The sequence below is a fragment of the Chelonoidis abingdonii genome, chromosome 20 (genome assembly GCF_003597395.2).
Source record: "Chelonoidis abingdonii isolate Lonesome George chromosome 20, CheloAbing_2.0, whole genome shotgun sequence".
Lineage (NCBI taxonomy): Eukaryota > Metazoa > Chordata > Testudines > Testudinidae > Chelonoidis > Chelonoidis abingdonii.
In genome coordinates this window covers 5,464,887-5,485,378 of record NC_133788.1, presented here as the reverse complement: position 1 = coordinate 5,485,378, position 20,492 = coordinate 5,464,887, and the positions used below count along the sequence as shown (strand labels likewise).

The following is a 20,492-nucleotide window of genomic DNA, read 5'->3' as shown; positions in this document are numbered from 1 at the left end:
CCGTTCACACACAAATTGTCAATATCACAGGTCAAAATATACAAAGTAAATAGCCTGAAATCCAACTCTAGTAAGTCACCAACTGGCATTTTTTGTACAAATTGAACCTCTCTAGTCTGGCATCCTCAGGACTTGACCGGAGCTGACCCAGAGAATTTGCTGAACCACAGGAAGTCAATGCAGAGTGCCAGCGGGTCTCCATAGGCACGGGAAATAGGGGTGCGGGGGGGGGTGCTGCAGCACCCCCAGGCTTTGCACCCAATGTGGCCCCCTGCTGGGGGGCTCCAATGATAGCCCCAAGTCCCAGCTGCCAACCTCTTGCCCAAGGTCCCAACCACCGACCCAGGTCCTCCCCCTCCCTCCTGGAGCTTGAATGCTGTGAATCAGCTGTTGCGGCGCTCTGCGCTGGGAGGGAGGAGGAGGAGTTGGCAAGTGCAGGGCCGCGCGGCATGTGAGAGGCTCAGGGTGGGGGCAGAGGGGGAAGCTTGGTGCTGGTGGATGTTCTGTACCCACTAATTTTCCCCCGTGTGTGCTCTAGCCCCGGAGCACCCGTGGAGTTGGCGCCTATGCAGGCCCGTGGATGTTGCCGGCCCATGGACTGCTGGATTAGAGAGGTCCAACTTGTACGCTTCAATTACTATTGACAGAAATATTTTTTCAGCGGTTTGGGCATGTATAGGGAAACGGATGTTTACTGACATTTATCGATAAAAATCGAATCCTTCCAATCCATCATCTAACACGCACTGATCCCAACCCGTGGGTTACGTAAGTGCATTTAGCAGGACGCTAAGGCCTGGTCTACACTATGCGTTTATACTGAATTTAGCAGCGTTACACCGATTTAACCCTGCACCCGTCCGCACAACGAAGCCCTTTATATCGATATAAAGGGCTCTTAAAACCTATTTCTGTATTCCTCCCCGAAGAGGGGAGTAGTGCTGAAATCGGTATTGCCATGTCGGATTAGGGTTACCGGGCCTCAATTTGATGATATTGGCCTCTGGGCGGTATCCACAGTGCAGCCATTGTGATGGCTCTGGAAGCCAAGAACTCGCTGCACTGGCCAGGTAGACAGGAAAAGCCTGCGAACTTGAATTTCATTTCCTGTTTGGCCGCGTGACAGCTCACCAGCACAGGTGACCACGCAGAGCTCACAGCACAGGTAACAATGCAGTCTCCTGAGAATCGAAAAAGAGCTCCGACATGGACTGCACAGGAGATATGGATTCTGCTCGTGTGTGGGAGAGGATTCCGTGCTAACAGAATTCCGTTCCAAAAGACGAAATGAAAAAACATTTGAAAATTTCCAAGGCCATGATGCAGAGAGGCCACCAGGGACTTAGTATATGTGCCATGTGAAAGTTAAGGAGCTCAGACAAGCCTACCAGAAAACCAAAGAAGCAAACGGAAGGCCAGGCAGGGCAAAACATGCCGCTTCTATGCTGAGCTGCATGCAATTCTAGGGGGTCCGCCACCACAACCCCACTCCTGTCCATGGATTCCAAGGTGGGGGTGGTAATCTCAGGCATGGGCTGAGATCTGCGGATGGGAAGATGAGGAGGAAGAGGAGGACGATCTTGCAGAGGCACACAGCACTCTGTTCTCCCCAACAGCCAGGAGCTTTTTCTCACCCTAACGGAATTACCTCCCAGCCTCCCAAGCCACTGTCCCAGACAATGAAGCCATGGAAGGAGCTCTGGTGAGTGTACCTTTGTAATATAAACACTGGTTAAAAGCAAGCTTTTTTAATGATAATTTGCGCTGAGGACTTGGGATGCATTGCGGCCAGTACAGTTTACTGGAAGAGTCTGTTACAGTCTGGAGATGGAGCGGAAATCCTCCAGGAACATCTCCATGAAGCTCTCTGGAGGTACTCTGGGCAGGGCAGCCTTATCCGTCCTCCATAGTAGGACACTGACCACGCATGCATGTAAGCAGTAATCTGTTCATGCATGAACAAAAGCCTAGCTGCGTATGGTCCTGGTGTTGCTGGCATTCAAGCAACATCCGTTCTTATCTCACTGTGTATCCTCAGGAGAATGATATCGTTCATGGTAACCTGGTTGAAATTCAGGAATTATTAAGGGGACAGAGATGGTTGGCTGTTTGCCTGTGGCTAAAAGAAAAATCCTTCCTGCATTTAGCCAACGTCGGGGGAGGGTGTGATTGGCACTGAGCTTTTTCGCATGTGGCTAGCTGGGATTTCCTGCTACAGCCATGCGGTGCGGGGGAGGTGGCTGCAGCGATTTCCATGATACCAGCCATGTGGTGGGAGAAGGGGTAAAGCGATCATCCCAGAGATTGGATGGGGGCGGTTCGGTGCGGCACGTAAACGAGAAAGAGCAGCAGTCAATGGGCTTTGCTTGCTATTTGGGAAAGGAGGGCACTGGAATATGAAGGCTGCAGAAGCCGAAAGACAATGGCTTACATGGCTGCATGCAAGCCGATTCTGATGCTCGAGCTGCGTCGTGGATCTTATAACACCAAAGCCGCGGCACCAATATAGAGCAAAATGTGACCTTGTAGTGAGATCACATGTGCTAGTAAGGTGAATAGTGGTGTTCACCATGAAAGAGTATAAGCATTGTTCTGTAAAATGTATCTTTTTAAATACTTCTTCTCCCTTTTTCGCCTCCCTCTCTGCAGCTGCAAATTTTTCAAGTCTCCCTCCTCCATCCTGAAGGCTATCTTAGATAAGGCGGCGGGGAAAAAAAGACGTGAGACGAAATGTCTTGGAAATCATGGAAGTGACCCGCATGAAAGAGCTCTACTGACTGAGTGGAAGGACGTAGTATCAAAGTACAGGAAAATGCCAGTGACCGGAGGACAGGAGGGACCAATGTGAGGATAGGAGGGATGAACATGAGGAGAGGAGAGACGCTCGAGATGAGAGGTGGGGCACGAAGATCTGAGGTGTTGGGATGCACTCTGGGCTGCTGCATGATCAAACAGACATCCCAGCATCTGGTGGAGCTTCAGGAACAGCAGCAGGATCACAGAGTGCCGCTGCAAGCCCTGTATAACCGCTCTCCCTCACCATGTTCCTAGGCCTCCTCACCCACCAGACGACTAAGAACGTGTGGGGGAGGCTCCGTGCACCCGTCCATTCCACCCAGGTGGACAGCCCAAACCAAAAGGCTGTCATTTATTTTGAAATTTTTTTAGTGGCCTTTCCTTCCTCCTATCTCCTCCCAAACCCACCCGGGCTACCTTGTCAGTTCTTGCCCTCTTTTAAGATTAATTAATAAAGAATACAAAATTTTAAACGAGTGATTTATTTCCTTAAGAAGAAGCGTAATCGAAGAGGGAGGGGTGGGTGGCTTACAGGGAATGAGTCAATCAGGGGGTGGGGGGTTTCATCAAGGAGAAACAAACACAACAGTCACACCGTACCTGGCCCGTGATGAATGCGTTTTCAAAGCTTCTCTGATGCGCACCGCTTCCTGGTGAGCTCTTTTAATCGCCTGGTGTCTGGCTGCACAGTTATCAGCCGTAATCACGGCAGGTGATTGCCTCAGCCTCCCACTCTGCCATAAGGTCTCCCCCTTACTCTCACAGAGATTGTGGAGCACACAGCAAGCAGCAATAACAAATGGGGACGTTGGTTTGGCTGAGGTCTGACAGTCATAATGTGCGCCAAGCGCGCCTTTAAACAGCCAAGCACATTCTACCACATTGCACTTCCTCAGCCTGTAGTTGAACAGCTCCTGACTACTGTCACGGCAGGCTGCCTGTGTATGGCTTCATGAGCCATGCATCAAGGGGTTAGGCTGGGTCCCCAGGATAACTACAGGCATTTTCAACATCCCAACTGTTAAATTTCTGGTCTGGTAAGTAATTCCCTTCGCCACCCGCCGGTTTAAACAGAGTAGTGTTCTGAAGCGACGGAAGCGCGTAGCGGTCATGAACCCTTATTCACCTTCTCCCGCTGGCCACTGCGCCATGTGGATGTTTGGGTGAACGTCCCATTGGAGCCACCCAATGCTTGCAGACACCGATGAAAAGGACCCCCTGCGGCTTAATGTACTGGTGCCACTTGGTCTCCGCGCGTGCCCAGAACGGGATATGGGTTCCATCTATCGCCACCACAAGTTAGGGAATCCAGCGTTGCAGCATAAGCCATCACTATGACCCTCACATTTCCGATCACAATCCTTATTCGCAGCAGCAGTCTTAATGATGCTTTGGCCTACTTGCATCACAGCAGCCTCCCACCATAACGATTGATTTGCCCCAACTCCCAAATTGATATCCAAACTGAGTGGGTAGATGTCTGGTGTTGCAAAAGCTCCAGCAGGGCTTAAATCGCCACCCTTCTGTGAGGGCTGCTCTCATCTTGGTATTCTGGCGTTTCAGGGCAGGGGAAAGCAAGTCACAAAGTTCCATGAAAGTGCCCTTACGCATGCGAAAGTTTCGCAGCCACTGGGAATCATCCCACACCCACAACACTATGCGGTCCCACCAGTCTGTGCTTGTTTCGCAGACCCAAAATTGGCATTCAATGGCTAGAACCTGCCCCATTACCAGCATGATCTCCAAAGCGCAGGGGCCCGCGGTTTGAGGGAATTCTGTGTCCATGTCCTCATCACTCTCGTTGCTGCGCTGCCGTAGCTGCCGCCTCCTCGACTGGTTTTGCAGGTCCCGGTTCAGCATTGACTGCACGAGAATGCGCGAGGTGTTTACAATGTCCATGATTGCTGTCTTGAGCTGAGCAGGGTCCGTGCTTGCCGTGCTATGGTGTCTGCACAGTTCACTCAGGGAAAAAGGGGCGAAACGGTTGTCTGCTACTTGCACAGAGGAAGGGGTGAGGCTGTACCCAGAACCATCTGCGACAACGTTTTTTGCCCCATCAGGCACTGGGATCTCAACCCAGAATTCCAATGGGCGGGGGAGACTGCGGGAACTATGGGATAGCTGTGGGATAGCTACCCACAGTGCAATGCTCCGGAAATCGACACTAGCCTCGGTACATGGACGCACACCGCCAAATTAATGTGCCTAGTGTGGCCGCATGTGCTTGACTTTATACAATCTGTTTTAAAAAACCATTTTCTGTAAAATCAGAATAATCCCATAGTGTAGACATACCCTAAGCTCTGAACACATGTTCCCAAGGCACTGACCAGGGGCTGAAGTAGGAGCTGCTACGGGCGGCTGGAGGAGTGAAGAATGATTGACACATGTCTCTGTTCTCTGGACGGGCTTCTTTCTGGCTGCCCATCCTCTCAAAATGACTCAGTGCAAACAGTTATGGCCGCTGCTCATGTGGCCTCTGCTTCTACGTGTGTCTCCGCAGGGCTGCGGGTTTCAACAGTGGCACCATTCACCACCTTGGCTGGCCGGGACTATGGAGAGTCATTCACTGACACTGCCACAGGTAAGGCCAGCGTGGCCCATTCCCCCATCCAGAGGGAAGATGCATGCAGACACCTACAGCTCCAAGGCAAGTGCATTGATTATAGCAGCTACCCCATAACATTGTCCTGTGAAGGACACAGCTGTGATCTGAACTGGCGCATTGTCCTTCCTGGCCCAGCCCCCCGTACTGGGGAAGCAGGGCTCAGTTCCCCCGTCCTGGGTTTTCTCCTCGCCTTCTCCTTTGGAGTCATCAGTAGAGACACTGGGTGGCCTAGAGACACTGCTGCCGAGAATTAAGCACAGTCCAGAGAGCTGCTCAGGTCATGCCGGGCTTCACTCCATTCACAGCACTGGGTGGGTCCCTTCCTGGGGCCCAGCAGCAGGATCACAGGGACTGCAAACGTCTCCAGGTCCCTGGAAGCCTGCTAGTGGGATGCTCGCTGCACAGCTCTCCCCAGGGGTGCTCGGCTCTGATTTTGTTGCTACAGCCACTTATGGCATCCTGGGGTGGCTGTGATGCTGGGGAAAGTCACCAAGGTCCTGCTTCAATGCATAGGGTGATGCCTTGCGCAAAGAACTGCCCTCTATAGGGTCTAAATGGGCCTGCTTCTCATCAGTGATCAGGCCAGTGGTGAATTCCACCCTGGGTCCCTTGTGCCAACTGCTCAGGAGCCCCATTGGATCCTTTGGCCATGAGGTTGCATGGTGCGTGCTGCCATCGTGGGCGAGGGTGCCCCACCAATGGAGAACAGCCTGAGAGCAGGCTTTCCTCTGAACTCCCATCCTCCTAATGCCGCTGCTTGTCCTTGCAGTCACGGATGCCAGAGATCAGCCCTCGCCGGAGACTGAAGTGATCACAGTGGCCCTTCTGGCTGCAGGCAAGAGCAGTAAGTGTGTGCGCTCCCCGCAGGCGGGGCATTGGCTCCGGATGGCCCAGGGTGCATTCAGAGATTCCCCGCAAAGCCCAGGCAGCCACACAGCACGCCTGCACTGGGCTGCTAAGGCTCGAATGAAAGCCTCGAGGGCCCCCCGTTCTCCGTCGCAGCCCTGCCATATTCACTCAGCCCCTGCTCAACCACATGGAGCATGATGTGCCATTTATATGGCGGAGTAGATGGTAGAAACTACGAGTCCCAGCAATGCTATGCTCTAGCTTGAGCCTAAAAGGGAGGACGGCATGCTGGGACCTATAGTCTCCTTCGGCCCTACCTCCTATCAAAGATGAGGGCTGGGGCTGCAGAGCACCGGGCTACACTGGGCACGTGACTGTATCGCTCCCCACCACCTGCCTCAGCCAGAATCTCTCGACTTTCCGGCCTCCCACATCACCTTTGCTCTCCGGGTCTGACCAACAGGTGGCAGCATCAGGCTGGTGAACGGGAACAACAGCTGCCAGGGCCGGGTGGAGGTTCTGTACCGCGGCACCTGGGGCACGGTGTGCGACGACGACTGGGGTTTCACCAACGCCCAGGTGGTCTGCCGGCAGATCGGCTGCGGGGTGGCGCTTGCGGCCACCATCCTGGGCTATTTTGGTTACGGCACTGGCCCCGTCCTTCTGGACAATGTGGATTGTGCCGGCCGGGAGGCTGACCTGGCGAATTGCTTTCATCTGGGCTGGGGGCAGCACAACTGTGGGCACCATGAGGATGCCGGCGTCATCTGCAGAGGTGAGACACATGTGGGTGCTCCACACAGCACATCCTACTCCGCCTCAAGCAGTACGCAAGCTCCCTCCAAAGCTAGCCAGATCTGGGACCACCCCTGGGGAGCGAAGGTGAGCCTAGGCCGGGCGTGCCACCAGCAGCCGGCCTCAGCATGCCTCGGGCCCCAGAGAGTGCCATCCGAGTTCCTGCAGCCTCTCTGGGTGTGCCTTGTGACCTGGAAACCCGGATTCCAGCCACTCGAGTGGGAGATGGGCCACAAGGGGTGCTTGGGGCACATCATATGTAGTCCGGGGCTCAGGGTTTAGTTCGGGTTGGAATTGGAGTGGGCTGGGCTTTCTGTGAGACTCCATCCCAGCTCGGTGGAATCCCACGAGACCCCAGGGGAATTTCAGACAAGCCCAGAAAGGCTCCTCCTGCTTCTGGATTCCCCCAGAACCACAACCTTAGGGTCAGGTTCAGATGGGGGGGATTTGAATTCAAGCTCCCAGAACTTCAGAGGGTTCAGGTCTCAGGTGCTAGTTTTGGCCCAATCCCTCATGAATCCCAGTGCCTGCTGTCAGGCGATGTTTGCCTGTCCTCTGCTTCCTAAACGCACCACATCTTAGCACTCTGCAGTGAGTCTCCTCTCTCCGCTGCCTCGCTCCAGCCCAATCACTCACGCTCGGTGACATCCATCCCCAAGCTGGAAACCAGAGATGTCTAATCATTGTTCTTTTCATCCATCCTTTGCTGGAGCAGGTGTGGATGAGTCCGGAGACCATTTCAGAGAAGATGTTTCTGCGACCACCACCTCAGCCACAACTCATCCCAAGGACGGTAGGTACCCCATGGGGCCATCTTCAGGCAGTCACAAGTCTCCTCCCAGAGAAACCCCCTGGGGCCAATGTTTGGCAGAGAAGCCAGAGACAAAGGCAGCTGAGGGTTGGTCTAGATAATGCCTGGTCCTGCCTTGAGTGCAGGGAATTGGACTAGAAGACCTCTGGAGGTCCCTTCCAGTCCTATGAGTTTGATTCTATGATACCACCCGTGGCATTGGCTGAAACGTCGATCAGAAGTGATGCCTGCTATCCCTGTGCTGTGGCATCGTATGGTTGACTCCCTCCCACAGCGTCTGTCATCAGTGGATCTCAAAGCACTTTTACTGTAGCACAGGGGTGGGCAAACTTTTTGGCCCAAGGCCACATCTGGGAATGGAAATTGTATGGTGGGCCATGAAAGCTCACAAAATTGGGAGTTGGGGTGCGAGAGGGAGTGAGGGCTCTGGCTGGGCGTAAGGGCTCTGAGGTGGGGCCAGAAATGAGGAGTTCAGGGTGTGGGAGGGGCTCTGGGCTGGGGCAGGAGTTTGGCGTTGGGGTGCAGTGGTGGGGGTGAGGGCTCCGGATGGGGGTGTGGGTTCTAGGATGCAGGAGAGTGGGACTGAGGGGTTCAGAGAGCTGGAGGGGGATCAGCGCTGGGGCAGAGTATTGGGGCATGGGAGGGCATCAGGGTTGCAGGCTCTGGGTGGTGCTTACCTCAAGCAGCTCCAGGAAGTAGCGACATGTCCCACCCTCTGGCTCCTACACGAGGCGTGGCCAGGTGGCTCTGCTGCACGCTGCCCCCTCCACAGGCTCTGCCCCTGCAGTTCCCATTGGCCCTATTTGCTGGACAATGGGAGCTGCGAGGACAGTACTTGGGGCAGCGGCGGCGTGCGGAGTCCCCTGGCTGCCCCTACACATAGGAGCCAGAGGGGGGACGTGCAGCTGCTTTGGGGAGCCATGTGGAGCAAGCCCCCAGCCCGGTAGTTTGCCCACCCTTGCTGTAGTCGCTGTCTATCCCAGTGAGGTAGATTAGCCGAGGAGGTTAAGCTGGGTGACGTGGCACGGGTCACGGAGCCAGGCTGAGCCGGGAACAGTGTGCAGGCTTTCTTGCTTCCAGTCAGATGCTGTATCCACCAGATCGTGTTGCTCTGGAGTCCTGAGGCCTGCTCCCCTGTTCTGGACCCTGTGCTCCCTCATCTCCACTGAACTGTGAATACTGAGGCACTAGTGATGCTTCCACCGCTGGCCCCTCGCTCCCAGGGCAAAGTGAGCCACAGGAGGGGGAGCCTGGATTCGCGGGACCCTGTCTTGGCTCCCTCATTGGCTCCTCCTCTGAGCACCTGTCTGTACCGGGGCAGCAGGTGCCTGCGTCCCGGGGGCGCAGTGGGGGACTGCGAAGCGCTCGCCGGTTCTAGGCTGGAAGCTGCTTTGAGTGCCCAGTGCTGCTATTGCTCTGACGGTGGCTCGGCTGGGTGGATTCACTCCCTATCTTACCGGGGGGAATCGAGGAAACAATTCCTTTGTATTAACCCCATTAAGGAGCAGCCTTGCATCCAGCTTGCTGAGTTTGGAGGGCAGCTGCGAGTCCCCAGGAGGAAGGCAGAGGGCAGCTGATTGATGGGTGGTGTTCAGATGCCAGGGTTCTGTTGGGCAGGGCCTCCGGCTGCCCCGGGTCCCCTCACCCCACGCTGTCCCACCCCCTGCAGGATTCCTGCGCCTCGTGAATGGCAGCCACCGCTGCGAGGGCCGGGTGGAGATGTTCTACCTGTCCCAGTGGGGGACCGTGTGCGACGACGCCTGGGACCTCCGGGATGTCACGGTGGTGTGCCGGCAGCTGGGCTGCGGGGGTGCCCGGGCAGCCTGGGGGGAGGCGCGCTACGGCCCAGGCACCGGCTACATCTTCCTCGACAACCTCAAGTGCAAAGGGGACGAGCCCTCCTTGCTGCGCTGCTCCCACATCCCCTGGAACGTGCACAACTGCGACCACTCAGAAGACGCCGGCGCCCTCTGCGGGCTGCTATGACCAGCTCTGTGCCCACAGCCATCCAGAGACGCCCGGGTGAGTCCGGAGGATGGGTAGATCCTCTGTTTCCCCTACTGTGCCCCATCCAAGCCCAGGGCAGTAACGTGTCTGTGTGAGGGCAGACCAGGCCTTCAGGGCGAGTGTCCCCCTTTGCTGATTAAAGGACAGTGGCCAGTCCCAGGAGGTGAGGGCAACCCCTGAGCTCAGACACCCGTCCCAACCAGAACGAGTCCCGGTCTCCTGGTAGTGGAGCAGGCGTCGAACGGGAATGCCCCACCCAGGAGCCATTCAAAGGCCAGCAACTCTAAAGCAAAAGGAGCCACCTGGCAGTGGTCCCCTGGCCTGTCGCTCAAGCTGGCTCAGCTTACCGGAGTGAGGAGTCAGGGGTAAGCGCTTTGGCTCAGAGGCCCAAGGATCTGCCCTGAGTTGTCCTTTGGCCGATCAGCCGGATGGAAAGCCCTGGCTGTCAGCTGACATTGGCTGTTTCTCTTTCAGACCAACGGCGGCCCAAACCGTGGGGAATTCCAGATGTCAGTGACACCTGGCACAGGGCAGGTGGGCCAGCTGACACACCTATGGCACTGATGTCTGTGGGAGAGGAACACCCGCGTGACCTGTACATCGCTGTATATAGCACGTCTGTAACGGGCATGGAAGCCCTATTCTTGCTGCCATGCCCAGCAGGCCCCACCCCACCCCAGGGGCACTAGCGAATGCTACTTGGACAAGTGCCAGAACCTCCTGCCTGGCCCGTTACCCACGAGGCACAGAGCAGAACTCCAGCCGCTCATGGGCATCTCTGCAAACTCTCTGGCAGGGGAAGTTTTTGTCCCAAGAAAAACCCCAGAACGGAAGAAAAGCAGGAAGGAACATCGCTGCCCCGCAGCGTCTTTCTTGGAGAAACGGCAGAGACACACAGACCCAAGAAGCAGAGCCCATGGAGAAGGCAGAGAACTTTGGTGCCAACCTCGCATTGCTCGACTCTATGGAGAGTCACTGGCCTCGGGAGCTGGAACGGACTATTCTGCAGGGTCACTGGAGCTCAGATACTAGCTGTGGCCAGCTCTCATCCAGCCCATGGTGATAGTAACCAAGGGTCATATTTTCATATGCGCCCGTGTCCCATTTTCCAAAGTGATGCAGATCCCCAGACGTATTTAGGTGCCTAACTCCCATTGGTTTCAATGGAGTTAGGAGTCTAAATACCATTGAGGATCTGGGCCCTAGGGTATGTAGGCACTTAAAGATGTAGATCTCAATGGTAATTATGCGGGCAGGTGCTTTAGAAAATCCCGCTAACTGCTTCTGCATCTTAAAATCTGGCCCGAAATCCCATGAAAAGCCAATGGAGCTAAGATCCTAAGTCATTTTTGAAAAGGGACCGGGCCTTGTAAGTCCCATAGGAGCCTCTGAAAATCTCGCCCCACATCCTGTTGCAATTGGATTTACAGGAGATGTTTGGCAGCAGGTCTCAGTCCAGGTCCCTGTTGCCAGGTGTTCCCATCAGAATGACCCACCACCCTGCCATGGCCCTCAGAACTGATCCACAGGCAAAGGTCCTGATCTGCTCCTCAAAAGGGTGTTTGTGGAACTACCCCTGGATGAGCCATTTGCAGGCCCCTTTGTGCATTAGAAATCTAGGCCCCCCCTCCAGCAATCAGATCCATTCGGGTTTGCCCCCTGGAAGTCAGTGGGGCTCTGCGTGCCCAGCACAGACCTGACTCCTGGGGATTGGTGCATAAAAATGTGGAGCTGAACTGGTGCGTTTCTTGGACCCACTTGGATGGTTCCACCTGGCAGCCAAGACACCCGTGGTAGCCCCACTCGCTTATGTGTATTTCCCAAGGAAGCTCTGTTTGCATTCTCGGATCCTGGCGAAGAAGTCTGGAAATCTGCTGGGATCCTCAAGGTTTGTCATTAACCCTTTGTCATTTCCCCTGCTAGGAGACTGGAGAAATGCTATTTTTTGGCAGAGGGAAAGGGAGGGACTTGCTTAATTACGACTGAGGCAATCCCGGGCCTCTCTGTATAATTCCTTTGTTAATAACGGAGCGTGCCTACTCTGGTTTTTCCACTTTTCTTATACATTTTTTGGTGTGAATAAATAAAAGCCCTGTTAAAGTGTGCTGAGTACCCTCGGACTCGCTCTGTGAGTCACAGCTCAGCTGGCTGCGGTCAGTTGATTCTGAACAGTCACTGTTTACAGGCTACACCAGAGGGTGCAAATTCAAAGTAAATTCATTGATGTCAGTGAAGCTGCTCCTGATTTACACTGGTGTCGCAGATCAGAGTTATGGGCTGAGGTTTTCTGTTCTCTAGTTGCTTGGAATACACGCTCAGACCACAGCCTTTGGATTTTTTAAATATTTTTAGTGCTAGATCCTCAGCTGATATATATTAGTCTATTGGGGGGTCGCACTCGGAGGCTTGTTGTGTGAAAGGGGTTGCCAGTAAAAAAGTTTGAGACACACTGGCATAAGGACAGCTATGACTGTGGTGTGACCTAGTGGTTAGAGCACTGGACTGGGACTCAGGAACCATGGGTTCTGTTTGTGGCTCTTCCAGTGACCCTGGGCAAGTCACTTCCCCTCACTGTGGCTCAGTTTCCCCTGTTGTACAATGGGATAAAGACAATGACCTCCTTGTAAAAAGCCCTAGGAGATGTCCTGATGAAAAGCAGTCACTCCCAGTCCTACCATTCTAGGGCTATTCTAGCCCAGTGTCCTGCTGGAGAGAGAGCAGCAGAGCAAATGCCAGGACCTGGCTCTCCACTGCCTTGCCCCCAGATCTCTAGGCACATAGAGCCAGAATTGTCAAAGGGATTTAGGAGCGGGGAGTCCAGAGGCAGATATAGGCGCTCGCCATGCTGCAGGGTCGAGGCAGGCAGCCTTGAGCTCCTGGCTGCTTATTTCCCATGTGACAAGTGCCAGGAAGAGCACAGCTGAGGCTCCCGAGCTCGTGACCTGTGCACGGGCGAAGGAAGTCGCCCTGTCTGTGGGCGTTGGCTGCATCTAATCAAATGCCCAGGGAACAAGCGTGCATCAGATGGGTTCTTTTGTACTGGCCATTTTTTTTCTTTGCTTTCCCCGGCTCTCACTTGGAGCCACTGCAATTCTACACAGATCAATAGTATTGAGCGGTTCTCTTCGTCCTCTGTTGATGAGAGACAGTGGCGCAGGATGGAGAGAATAAATATTTCACGAGACCCGGGCAAGCTTGGGTTTGGATTTATGCCTCTGAGGAATAAGGGATGAGTCTGCGCCTGGGTGAGAGGTGATTGAAGGGGAAGGAGATTATTAAGCCAGGCTTGTGAGTCAGCCGGGGAAAGAGGACAGGCTTGAATTTGATTTCACTGAATTCTGGAATAATAAAATTTGGGGCTGGATTAGACACCTTTAAAAAATCTGGCCAGTGGCCCTTAGAGAACACACTGCCTGGCACAGCGGCAGCATCAGCCTCCCCTCCGAGGGGGCAAGTTGCTTCCCCTAGTTCACACCGTGTGGCGGTGGTGGAGCTCGGATGAACCCACCAGGCCCCTGAGTGCCAGGGTAGCGCCCGGCCATGGGGCCACCCTGGCAAGCATTGCTTAAAGGGGACGGAGAGCATTTTCCAGGAGAGATGGGGGAAAATCAAGGTGATTTTTGATCCTGGCCAAACGTGGGTAAATCTGGGCTGTGTCCAGCCCTGGCCTCGCCCATCCCTCTCCCCTTGGGTCAGATGAGCCTGACCTGCAACATTCAGCTCTGGAACCAAATCTTCCCATGGCAGGGGCTGGGCAGGGCCAGTTTGGTTCAAGCCCAGTGCCAGCTTGAAGGGGTCCCAGATCTGTGGCATCCACGGGGCATGTTTGGGACACTCAGTGGGTGGGTTTCCCAACCTGGAGACACCCAGGGGCTGGTTTCAGTATTGCTGTGTGATAGAGACGGGCCCAGGATTTGGATTAGATTTAGATCAGCAGCGGCTTGAGGCTCAAGCAGGATTCACCTGGACAAGGAGTATCCTGAGTGATTGTCATTAACGAGAACAGGAATTCTGGAAGGGGTCTTAAACCTGCTGCTCCCAGGGGGTGACCCAATCTCTGGCTATTAGAGACCAGGGCTGAGACTAATGTGGGGCCAGATTGTCCTGCATCTGCTACTGCGGGGTTCTTACACCTTCCTCGGGGCATCTGGTGCTGCCACTGTCAGAGACAGGACTCTGGCCCGTGGTCTGACCCAGTCTGCTGGCTCCTATGTACCCAGCTGTTCTCAGGTAATTTCAGATTCGAAGAGTGAGAGCTTTGTGCGATCCATTGTTCTCAAGAGAGTCCCACCGTGCCAGGCTGTTTCCAACTGGGGTCCAGAAAACCTGGCCACTTCTGGCCTTGGCTCTGACCTAGACTCAAGCCCATAAGGCCAGGTTCTGATCAGAGGGTTTGGATCCCTGCAGCTTGGGGCGAGAGTTGGGGTTCTGGGTCCATCCCACTGCTTGTCCTAGAGGTCAGGAACAGATGATCCGTCAGAGCTCTGGTGCCAGGGCTTGGCTCTCCCCAGCTGGGGAAGGCCAGAGCTCTGGGTCTAGCTAGCCCCTAGTGCAGGCTCGGTGCTGTGTCCACAGCAGAAAGGCAGGGTCCTGGTTTCATTACACTAGCTTACAGTGGGTGCTTGGGAGTCCTGGGTTCACAGCTCCCTGCCTCAGACCCGCAGGCCTTGCCCTCAATGTAGCCTGCAGCGATGGGCTCTGCTGCTGTCGTCATGCGCCCGGGGAGCGATGCCTCGGTGTAGGGAACTTTGGCTGGAAGAGAAGAGACCAAGGGATTGGGAAATCCCCCCCCTCCGGTTCCTAACCCTGGCCCTGAGTGGCCCAGAGCAGGAATCACATGTGTCTCCTGGTAACCCAGCAGCAAGCCTGCAAGCTTGTGTGCGTGTGCGTGTGCGCATGCACCCCATTGAGACCAGTGCAGCATAATGCGGGGGGTCCCTCCGCGGGATGACTGATGCCCCTCAGGTCTAGCAGGGAGCGGCCCCTGTGCTCAGGATGGGCCTGTGTGGGGAGCGGCTAAGGCTCTTTGCTCCCCCAACCTTAATCTGGCTTCGGTAAAAGAGAGAATTGGCCCCAGCTTCTCCATTGCCCCCCTTTGCAGGGACTACGGAGCCATATGCCAGATGTGCCCCCAACCGGCTCAGGCGCCCGGCCAGCACCCTGAGAGAGCCCTTTTGGCAGGAGCTGGCCTGGGCTGAGAATTGCCTTTGCGTAGAGCTCAGCCCAGCGCGCTACGTCGGCCCTTTGATACCAACCCAAAGCAGGGGGGAAAAGATAAGCCCAGGCCTTGGGTGCTTGGCTGGGTGGGGGCTGGTTTGGCTGCAGCTGCAAGGGGTATCAAGGTGCAGAGTTCTGCTCCGACTGGGGTCTGCCTATTTGGGGGGAGGGATAGCTCAGTGGTTTGAGCATTGGCCTGTTAAACCCACATTTGTGAGTTTAATCTTTGAGGGAGCCATTTAGGGAACTGGGGTAAAAATCTGCCTGGGGATTGGTCCTGCTTTGAGCAGATGGTTGGACTAGATACCTCCTGAGTTCCCTTCCAACCCTGATATTCTATGTCTCAAAGCCCCCTGCAATCCATGGGGATGGTTCTACTGACTTCAGAAAGGCTAGGGATCAGGCATCCTCCCAAGTGGAGGGCTGCTATCTTGTAGGGGGATTCCTTCCCCCAGTTCAGGGGGAGTGCAGGAGTATTTTGGGGATGGGGGGACAGCCTGCCCCATTGCAGACATTACCCAGAGTGGCCCGGCTCTGATCCACATCTTATTACATTTTGATTGATCAGGCTCCCAAGCGCAGGGGCTGGCTCTGGTGTTTCGGTTCTGACCCATCTCTGAACTGGTCTGAGGCTAGGGGGAAGGGAGCTGCCTGGTCGGGAGAGCGTCGTGATGATGTGCCCCTGTCAGGCCCTCAGAGCTGCTGCCTGTAACCTGAGCAGTCCAGCGCTGGAGCAGGGATGAGTCATGCACAAGTGGTTGTAAAGCTGGAAGCGACCGGCCCTGCCTCTGCCAGTGAGAGTGACGTCGCCCTGTTCCTGTGCATTTGCCTGTTCCTGGGCATCAAACCCCTCCATGCCTCAGTTTCCCTGTTTGGATATGGACCTGCCCGCTCTTCTGCCTGGGGACGATGAGGTCACATGTTGCAATGTTTGGACCCTTTCACTCCAGATGTGATAGAGGGTGCACTGAGCTCTTCTTACACGTCTTGATGCTCCCTGCAAGTCCAGTTGCTCAGAAGATGCAGTGTTGTTCTGGGGGTAAACCAGCCAACCTGGGTTCCCATCCTAGCACGGCCACTGGCTCCCTTCCTTTTTCTCTGCCTCAGTTTTCTCATCTCATAACAATTCTTACCCACCTTGGGTGAGCAGTGCTGGGGGCCACCAGCTAAAGCCTCCCTCTCCCGCCTGCTTGACAGTCTAAAGTTGGGCACCTAACCACAAGGGCTGATTTTTTCAGAGGTGCTGGGCACCCACTGATGTTAGTGGGAGCTGCTGGTGCCTGATGGTGCTCAGGATCGAGCCCATCATGGCCACCTACATAGATAATGTGATAAAGACTTTCCTCCTGGTCGCCCTAGAGAGCGCAGCCCCAGCGAACTCCATCCATCTTCATTATAGGCAGCACCAGCAGCCTGGCTTTCTCCCACTGCTCTGCCAATGCCATTTCTCCCCATGCCTGAGCCAGAGAGACCGTCTCTAGGGGCCTGAGGAGAGCTTAGTCCCCTGGGCTTGTCTGTTGAGAAAGCCAGCAAGAGTGCAGCTGGGTCTGGGCGATAATCCTATATGATGTGATGTGGGCACAGGACATGCGGGCACTTGACTGTGATGGTGTCCCTGGGTGACATGGGTATTGGGAACAGGGCTGGGAGACAGCTCCTCCCCGTCTCACTCCACAGCGGGCACTGAACAGCATGGCACATATTTTCTATCCTCCAGAGGTTGACTGAGATCGCCTAGATCCAGCAGGCCTTCTCATTAGAATATCGAGCTTACAACGGTATAACTGGGCCCTGGCAGAGAAGAACCGAAGGTATATGAACCCCCTTTGCCAGACAGAGAACTATAGCCCAGAGGGATCAGGGCTGGAATTTTCAATCCCAATGGGCTGAACTCTTTTGAAAATCAGCCCACAAGTGACATGGCCAAGGTCACAGCGGGAGTCTGTAGCGGAGCTAGGACTTGCACTCCTGGCCCCAGGTTTTTAAACATAAAACCATCCTTCCTGTCTAGCTCTCCATTCCATAACCCTAGTTAAGTGACGAGGAGCTATTTCAGGAACTGCGCAGTCACTAATGCAATTAATGAATTGGCAAGTCAGTGAACAAAGAAGGGAGCGAAGCCTGGACTGGTTTGACACTTCGCTGTAGTTTCACTCCATCACTTCAGCAGGGTTTTGACGGAACCAATAACCCTTGCAGCACAAAGATTTGTGCCTTCCCTTGTCCTCGACATTCCAAGGACTCCAGCTGAGACTGGTAAATATCCACATTGGCAACGTTTCCCATCTATCATTCTTTCCTCCGCCCGACTGGGGCGATTCCCCTGTGGGTCTCAGAGCAATAGTGTAATCCTATTGCAGCCAACTCGTCAGCCTGCACTGCCATCATTTTAATTTACAGAGGGCATGAACGCAATTAACTCACAGCAACGCAGGTGATGCGCTGTTCATCTCAATCCACCTTCCTCACAGGGTCCTGAACCTGTGTCTACGCGAGTTCCAGAGGGACAGGGGGAAGGGTTCTCCAGCTGGCGAGATGCTTTCATGTAGAAGAGATTTTGTTTCACCTCCGTGGTGCGCTCTGATGGCATCCTCTCATGGCTGTTTTTCTTGGTTATTATCTTCTAGGACCAGGGCTGACAAAAGGTGGGGAAGCCGGTACAAATTACCAGGGCCTGGCTGTCCGGAAGGGGGCCCAGCTTCGTCGGCCCTGTTTAGCTAGTCAGCCCTTGCTAGGGGGGCCCGAACCCACTCTTGGCGGCCCTGTCTAGGACATAAGCAGTCCACTGCCCGCCCCAGATAAATGTTAGGGATTCAGATTAGAACAGGCTGGGAATTTTTTTGGCAAAATGTTTGTTTCACTGGAAAATGCTGATTTGTCCTCACTGAAATTGTTAGTGGGACGGGATCAGTCTGGATGAATTTTGCATTTCAAAAAAATGCGGAACAAGAGTTTCAGCATTGCCAAGATGCCCCAGTTTGCCGGTTTTGAAACAAATCATTCCATGTTTCATTTTGCAATTCAAGTTAACTTATAATAAAAAAAAATACACATAAAAAAATTATAAAAGGCAACATCAAAAGAGAACGTTTCAAAAAAAACTGACACACAAATGTTTCAACTCACCCACGCTGAATTTGGGTCTGATTTTCGGCGCACGAAAAATGTTTGCGAGTTTGACTTTTCGCCCTGGTTTGGGAGAGGAACAAATTTCAAAAATTGCAAAACATCTTGCAGGATGGGAAAACAATTTCCTATTCAGATCGAGTTCTGTTAAAATGGGACCTGGGCATTTGAACTGTCCTTAGTCCTGGCTAAGTCCCACGCTGAAGGGTTTGTAAAGGCAAAGCCAGACCCTGGTTGTGTTTCGGCCAGCTTTAAACAGAATCCACGGTATGACTTTAGCCCGATCCTCACTGCAGAGTTAACGCGGGTGTCAGCCCTAACTCGAGTCCCGCCCATACACAAAGCTCCTTAATTCAAGCATGGGGGGTGCTTTTAACTTGCATCGGCTGGTCCACGCCGGGTTTCAGGCTACAGCGGCTAACATCATCGCTCGGTGCTGCTCCGGTATTATTCTGCACCTCACGCGAGCGAGGCTGGCTCAAGAGGGATTCACTCCGCTTAGAGAACTCGAGGTAATGCCGCATTGACGGCAGCTATTGTGGGCCCATCGTTAGAGATCGACTCAAGCGGCAAAAATGTGGCTTTACTCCTGGATCCGGACTGCACAGGCTCCAGAAGCCAGGGGTGTTTGGATCAGGGCTTGGCTCTGAGCTAAATAGAGATGAGGGTGGCACTCAGCTAGGGGAAATGAGTGTGAAAGTGCTGCTGGGACTCCCCTGAGTGGAGGCAGATGGAGGCCAGCTGCCAGGCTGGAGCTTCAGCCTCTCTCCCTGGAGGAGGATGGGGGCATCTGTGCGAGACAGACACCCCCTGTGCAAGGCACCTGCTCCTGTGCCGGATGAATCCGGAGCAGCACATGGCAGCTTGGGAAGGCAGTCCACCCCCACACCTGCCCTGCTGGCTGGAAGATGTTATTCTGTGTACAGAGGGAGCTGAGAGCTCGTGGGGTCGTTCTGGGAATGCAGAGGCTGGGGGACCACCTCCTGTGCTTGGATCTGGCTGGGTTTCCTTGCCACACTCAGCCCCAGGGCACTGAGCACCTGCAAGGCAAACACCAAAATGCTGCAGAGTGGGGCAGGGGATGAGGAGCTGCAACATGGGCCCTGGGATCTCACCAGCCTTTAGATCAGCACACCAGGCAGGAAGAGGGCCGGGTGTCATGCGTTTCCTCTTCTCCTGCCTGGTGGGACTTGGCAGCAGTGGCATGGGATCCTGGCTGCTGCCCCGGGGGAAGGTAGAGAGGTTCCCCCCACCTGCTGGGTGTTCGCATTGAGTAATGATGCCACCCCTCCCTGGGGGCAAGGCACCAGTGGTCCCTGGCTCCTTGCTGGGGCAAGGGAGGGGTCCTTTCCTTTCCCCTCACCCTCCTGGGGAAGGGGCCCTCCTCCCCACAGGGCCAGGGCCTCCTGCCCCAGTTTGGTTTCATCCTTTGTTGCTTCTGACGGGGAGGTGGAGTGGGGCGGGGTTGCTGGGGAGCAGAGTCTCCTGCTTAGGGGATTTGTCACTCTTTCCTTCCGGCCCCACACCAGGGCTCGGAGCAGCCCCTGGAGAGAGCTGGGGTGTGTGTGTGCGCACTGCATGCCGCTTTTATTCCTGGGGGCCAGGCGAGTGGAGCAGCACCTCCCTGCTTCTGCCTTGGAGCCCCCTTGGTGAGCCTCCGGCCTGCCTCCCTGCTCTCCGGGGGTCAGAGGTCCTTAAAACTGCCTCTGGGTCGGAGCCCAAGGAGCAGAGCGAGGCGCTGTCCCTTTAATGGCTGCGACCAGCTCCTCTTACACCCTGCTGGAGCCACAGGAGGGATGCTGGGGGGAGCCTCGCTTTCCAAAAGAGAGGGGGACAGGGGAGGAAACCATCCCAGATAGGCCATGGTCCCACACAAAGCATCTGCCCCTCCTTCCTTGTGCTGGCTGCCGATCAGGGCTGCCCATGGTCAAAGCCAGAGAAGCCTGGTCGAAAATGTCCAAGTACCAATGGGACCTCTTCCCCTAGCAGATCCACCCCCTTGGCCTCAGGACACTCTGGTGGCAAAAGGGGCCTTGCAAGTCCCAGCTACCCCCCGGCCTGTTCCCAGCCCAGAGTGTCAGGACCATGTCAGGAGCGGGCTGAGGGCAGGGATGGGGCAGAGTGCACTGCTTGTCAGGGCCCATATAGGGCATAGGGATTGGCTGCTCCAGAATATGGGAAGCGCAAAAACGTGTGAAAGCTGCCTTTGTTTCCCTCTTTCCCGGTAGCCCTACTCTGCTCTAGCTCACAGGTTATCCCCAGAATTGTTATGTGCATTCCAGT

The 20,492-nt window shown here is 54.9% G+C and overlaps 1 protein-coding gene across 1 annotated transcript in view; it reads left to right on the top strand.

Moving 5' to 3' along the window:
• The window catches only part of SSC4D (scavenger receptor cysteine rich family member with 4 domains), a 53,250-nt gene extending 43,405 nt beyond the window's left edge, over positions 1 to 9,845 (top strand). The window contains exons 7-10 of the mRNA XM_075059539.1: positions 5,300 to 5,380; positions 6,174 to 6,248; positions 6,717 to 7,039; positions 9,462 to 9,845. Coding sequence (XP_074915640.1) covers positions 5,300 to 5,380; positions 6,174 to 6,248; positions 6,717 to 7,039; positions 9,462 to 9,845 — 863 coding nt within the window. The remainder of the gene's footprint in view (positions 1 to 5,299; positions 5,381 to 6,173; positions 6,249 to 6,716; positions 7,040 to 9,461) is intronic.
• Positions 9,846 to 20,492: the final 10,647 nt, after the last annotated feature.